The sequence below is a fragment of the Dipodomys spectabilis genome, unplaced genomic scaffold (genome assembly GCF_019054845.1).
Source record: "Dipodomys spectabilis isolate Male_0828 unplaced genomic scaffold, ASM1905484v1 ptg000399l, whole genome shotgun sequence".
In the NCBI taxonomy this organism is placed as follows: Eukaryota; Metazoa; Chordata; class Mammalia; order Rodentia; family Heteromyidae; genus Dipodomys; species Dipodomys spectabilis.
This window is the reverse complement of record NW_024871076.1, coordinates 556,776-562,775: the sequence shown is the minus strand read 5'-3', so window position 1 is coordinate 562,775 and position 6,000 is coordinate 556,776. Positions and strand designations below refer to the sequence as shown.

Below are 6,000 nucleotides of genomic sequence, written 5' to 3'. Positions count from 1 at the left end.
CAGTCTTTTAAGAGCCATGAAGACAATGAGCAGAGAGCAAAGATTCTACTTATTTCTGTTTCCTGTAGTGAGAAGATTCTTTTAAGAGTTATTCTGGAGGTAGGAATCCATGGATTTCCAGCCATTCCTGGAGTTTGAACTCAGGGCCTGCACACTGTCCTCAAACTTTATAAGTAGAGGCTACTGCTCTACCACTTGTGCCACAGCTCCAATTCTGTCTCTTTTTTGTGGTTAATTCAATATAAGAGTCTTACCAACTTTCCTGCTCGCGGCTGACTTCAACCCACCATATGTGGATCTCAGCCTGCTAAGTAGCTAGGGTCAATGGGTGTGAGCCTCCGTCACCCATAGGTTTTATTTTTATTTTTATTTATTTTAATGTAGATTCTGGGGCTTGAACTAAGGATCTGGGCAGTGTCCTTGAGCTTTTTTTTTTGCCCAAGTGTAGTGCTCTACCACCTCTTCTGGCTTTTGGGTGGTTAATTAGAGAGATAGGAATCATATCACAGCTAGGCTGGTGCCAGTGGCTCATGTTGAGATCTGAGGATCATGGTTCAAAGCCAACCCGGGCAGGAAAGTCGGGGAAACTCTTAACTACAATAAACCACTAGAAAACCGGAAGTGATGCTGTGGCTCAAGTGGTAGAGTGCTCTCGAGCTGAAGAGCGCAGGGACAGTGCCCAAGCCCAGAGTTCAAGCCCCACCACCGACCAAAAAAAAAAAAAAGAATCATAGGAATTTTCCTTCTCAGGCTGGCTTCAAATAGTGATAATCAGATCTCAGCCTCCTGAGTAGGTACCAGATGACTGGCTTGTAGCGGGTTTTTTGTGCCAGTCCTGGTTTCAGAAGTCAGGATCTGAATGCTGTCCCTGAGCTTTTTGCTCTAGCACTCTACCAGTTGAGCAATAGTTCTTTGAACTTTTGGTAGTTAATTGGAGATAAGAGTCTCAGTGACTGTGCTGCTAGGGATGGCTTTGAACCATCACCTTTAGATCTCAGCCCATCTTCCAAGTGTGAGCCACCACCACCAAGTGCTGGGATTCCAGCCATTCTAAAATATGGTTATATTATTTTTTTATATTTATTTATTTACTTTAAAAAATACTGGTCCTGGGGCTTGAATTCATGGCTTTGGTGGCGTCCCCTAGCTATTATGCTCAAAGTTAGTACTCTACTAGTTGAAGTGGATTTCTGTGAAGTGCATTTAAGAGTCTCGAACTTCGCTGCCTGGGCTGGCTTTGAATCTGGATCCTCAGATCTTAGTCTCCAGAATAGCTAGGATTACAGGCATGAGCTATTGGGCACCTGGCTTCCAACTATTTTTTTAAAAGTGGTTTTATATTAGCTCCTCCAAGGGAAGAGTCTTTATGGTATAAATGCGTCCACATCCCACTCCTTTTGCCCTTTGCTCTTGACCATCCTCACTTCCCCTTCAAAGGGGGTTGGTGATCCAGGCAAGGGAGGGAGGAGGAGGCATCCTGTGGGTGTACTATGTCCCTATTGGTGGGTAGAAGGATCTAGATCGAGGCTCCAGCTGAAGTGAGGAAAAGAGGGGCGAGAGGGTGGAGCTAAGAGGAAGGAGGGCCTAAAGAAATCTAACGGGATCTAGATGCAAAGTGCACTTGTGGGCGCTTAACTGCGATGGCGCCGGCGCCCATCGGTGTCACCCCGCTGGCCTTGGCGTCTTCCCTTTAGGAAGCTACTTTACCAGCTGCTGCCTCATCGTCTTACATCGCCTGCGCCTGTAGCGGTAGCCGTGATTCTGTCAGCCTCCTCTGCCACCTCCACCCCCGCCTGCTCGCTTGCTGGTGGTTGTGGCTACGGCGTTTTGGCGGCTCCACTATGGCGGCGGCGGGGAGGGGGGACAGTAGTTTTAAAGTAGACACCCGCCCTTGGCTCAGAGAAGGTGAGTTCCCGTCCCGGGCGCGGTTACGGCTCCATCCCCTTTGCTACTTCTCGCCAACCTTTCCAAGATTCAGCTGGGCGCGGTTCGCTACTGCCCCACCCCCACCTGCTGTGGCGCAGTAAAGGCCAAGGTCTATCCGCTCTGCCCCACTGCTGTTAGCTCCTGGGGTGCCAGGTGGATCCGGGCAGAGAGGCGCTTCCTGGCCTCCTGCTCCGCCAAGGAAAGGCTGGTACCCAGAGGCAGGAGTTGGAAGGGAAGGAAAACCGCACCTCGTTTCTCTCAGCCCAAAACCTTTAGTGTGCTGCAGATCACTGAGGTGCGAGTTGGGGAAAAGAGGAAGCAAAAGTCCAAGTACTACGGACCCAAAGGGTCAGGCATAGGAAAGGGAGATCAAAGAGGAAAGGTCAGAGATATAAGAGGGAGGAACACCTCCCCCTTTTGGTGAAATTCAAAGTCCTGCAGAGTAGATATTTACAATAGGTTATTTACAGAGAGCTAGACTTACGGATATCGGTAGATTAGTCAGTATACTTGAGGTTCCAAGTAGATCTGCTACTTTTGAGAATAGTCTGGTGTGGAGCGGGGCTGGGTGCGGGTAGGGGGTTCGGGGTGTGGGGGCACGTACTAGACGTAGAGAAGCAAAGAGTTCGGAAAAAGCAAATTTTAGAAATCACTTAGGGTTCTTTCCTTTGGGTTTTGCAAATCGTTTCTTAAGGAAAGCAAGGTATACAGGCACATCTTCAGATTACTTTGGGTTAAAAATAAATGTTGTTCTTCCTCCCAGCACAGTTCAGTATAAGTGCTCTTCAACTTACACAAAATGCTAAATAATTGTAGATAGTCTACCAAGACACGGTAGTATTTCACATTGAAATATGTTTTAAGTCAGTTTTAGAAATGTTCTTAGATGTTAAAAACAGATTACACTGCAGAAGATCTCACTAGAGAATTTTGCTATTACAAATTTCATAATTTCAAGTATTTGTTGTGCTACTTTATCTTGCTAACTTACCTCTAAAATGAAGGATTGTTAAGTACTAAAACAGAGAAAACTAAGTTACTTTTGTGTCAATAAGGACATTCCATTAAATTTATTCCATAAAAACAAGTTTCTCTTTAAATCCATACCTGATATTTCCCTTTAATGTTGTTACACAATGTTTTGCACCTCTCCTTTGACTGAATGGCAAAACAGTAAAAACAAACTTCTCACAATGTTTGTAGCAGGCACATTACATATATGCCACTTACAAAACACGGAAGTTAGAAATACACTGTAATTTGATGTTTATCAATTCTTACTAAAGGCAAACTTTGAATGACTATTTACTATGTTCAGTCAGCCATGATCTATACCATTGTTCTATATTAAAGCAGTCTTCTCTGTTTAAGATACTTTTGTACCAAATTTTCTTCTAAGCAGTAAGTGAGAGCAGTTTGGTAGGCAGCGGGATCACTGATCAATTTTGCTTCAGATTTCATGGAGAAAAATATGATGCTTTTTTGGTCTAGGTTTGTAAGAGGCATAATTTGCTGTGTCTTTGAATAAATGCAAATATTAAAAAGTTTAAGAGATGTCTCTGTTCTCTCTCTCCCTCCCCCCTCTCTCTTGCTACTCCTGGGGCTTGAACTCAGGGCCTGGGATCTGTCTCTGAGCTTCTTTGTGCTCAAGACTAGTGATCTACCACTTGAGCCACAGTGCCACTTCCACCTTTTTCTGGTTTATTGGAGATAAAAGTCTCATGAACTTTTCTTTCCGGCCTGGCTTCAAACTACGATCCTCCTATCTCAGCCTCCTAAGGAACTAGGATTACAGGTGTGAGCCACCAGTGCTTGGCAAGAGAGATCTCTTAAAATTCTCAAACTAACAGCAATACCTTATTGATAATATTGCTCACTGGTAAAATGAAGAGAACCCTAGTTTAAAAGTCTGGTGCAGTGAACACAGCTTGCTCATCAACCCACTAAATATTGTGACCTAGAATGAGTCCCAAGATTCCTGGATTTGGGCTGTAGGATTTGTGAAATAGTTTGGATTACCTAAACCCTGAGATTAATTTCTGATCTGAAAGTATGTGCCATGATTTTGCAGTTCTATACATTCGCTGTCACTTCCATTGCAATGTACTTTGTAGTCATTCATAAAGCTATAAGAAACTTTGACCAGTAGTTGTCATTTGTTACTCACTGAGTAGTAGAATCTATATTGAATTGGTTGGAGATAGTTTATGAGTATATGAAAAATTACTTAAAATTATTTCATTTTAGACGAACATTAACTGTTCTGTCTAAACTAAACTCTTTTCACTTAAGAAATGGTAAATATTTGACATATTGTACTATTTAGAACACTAGTAGAGGGGCTGGGAAGGTGGCTCAGTGGTAGAGCGCTTGCCTTGCATGCTTGAGGCCCTGGGTTCGATTCCTCAGCACCACATAAGCAAAAAGAAAAAAGCTGGAAGTGGTGCTGTGGCTCAAGTGGTAGAGTGCTAGCCTTGAGCTGAAGATCTGAGGGACAGCGTCCAGGCCCAGAGTTCAGGCCCACAACTGGGCCAAAAAAAAAAAAAAAAAAAAGAACACTAGTAGACCTCAGTGTTTTTGCTTATAAATTAATTGAAAATGTGAGTTGTTTCTGGTTATCCTGGATAATGGACAAGGGGAAAATATTACTTGATTATATGCTAATATCTTTTTCCCATTTGTGTTTTCTAAATTCTTGTTATGATATGACTCCAAAAGATGTCAAAAGAACTAATATTACAAGTCCACTCTTGATAATATGATTGCAAGTGCCTTGAAAAAGCATTTGTTGACCCATTTTCAACTGTAGCTTGCTTGAGGATTTTAGCTGTCTTGAGGGGTAATTAGCAAATATCACTGGAGGTTAGAAGTTGTAAAGTAGGGAGTAATAGAAATTTTCAAAAAATTACTAATGAGATATTGAGCAATAAATTTAAAAAGAAAGCAAACCAAAGAAAATCCAAGTGAGCACACATACAAAAGTAAAGACATATATACACTTAAAATTGAAGTTTTGTGAGGCACTTAATGTTACATTAAGTCAAGTTCTCAAAAAATGTATAATGGCCTCCAAATGAATTTCACCCAGTAATGATGTTACGATATACTCACAGCAAAAGCCAAAGCAAAAATAAAATCCTCACTATTTAAAGTACTTCTTCCTTTCTTGAAGGGAGGCAGTAGGGGTTTGATCTCAGGGCCTCATATTTGTTTGGCTGGTACTCTACTGCTTGAGCCATGCACGTAGTCCTACATTTTTGCTGGTTATTTTGTAGATAGAGCCTAGTGCACTTTTCTGTCTAAGCCTTGAGCCTAGATCCTTTAGATCTCAACCTTATGTAGCTAGGATTTGAAGTGTGAGCCACTGCTACTGGGGTATTTCTTCCTTTCTTAAAGAAAAGGAAATTATCAAATAGTACTTGTTTAAATTGGAAGACATTATGGCAAGTCAGCCATTTGCTCATTTGCATAATAATTATCTTATAAGATTACCTTTGTCTCTGCATTTCAGACAATTTTCAAGTCGTGTGTCAGTTAAGTCCACCACAAGAAATTTAGTTATTGATCTTGCCTTCACCCAATAATCATTTATTGAACACCTATATATGGGTGTGACAGGCACTATGTTTTGTATTGAAACCCACATAAAATTTAGACACAGTTATATGAAAGCATTCTATAGTAGTGCTTGATAGTAAAATTATAAAATAAATACCTGGTCATTGGTAGTTCATTCTTGTAATCCTATGTACTCAGGAAGCTGAGACACAGAAGATCACAGTTCAAAGCCAACTTGGATAGAAGAATCTAAGAAACTCTATTGCCAAAATAACCAGCAAAAAGCTTATCTGAAGGTGTGGCTCAGCACTAGCTGAGGAAGAAAACTAAGCTCAAACTGTTGTACTTGCAAAATACAAAAAAATAAAAACAGTGAGGGGAATGTAGGGATTGTGTTGCCGGGGAGGGGGTGGGAGAGTTATGGCTTGAATTCAGGGTCTCTCATTCTTACTTGGCTTTTTTAATCAAGACTAGTACAGCTCCCCTTCCAGCTTTTTGATGGTTAATTGGAGATAA

The 6,000-nt window shown here is 41.7% G+C and overlaps 1 protein-coding gene across 1 annotated transcript in view; it reads left to right on the top strand.

Moving 5' to 3' along the window:
* The first annotated feature begins 1,640 nt into the window (after positions 1–1,640).
* Zmat1 (zinc finger matrin-type 1) overlaps positions 1,641–6,000 on the top strand; it is a 39,282-nt gene continuing 34,922 nt past the window's right edge. Inside the window, 3 exon segments of the mRNA XM_042667414.1 lie at positions 1,641–1,741; positions 1,743–1,822; positions 1,825–1,905. Of these exon segments, the coding sequence (XP_042523348.1) occupies positions 1,641–1,741; positions 1,743–1,822; positions 1,825–1,905 (262 nt within the window).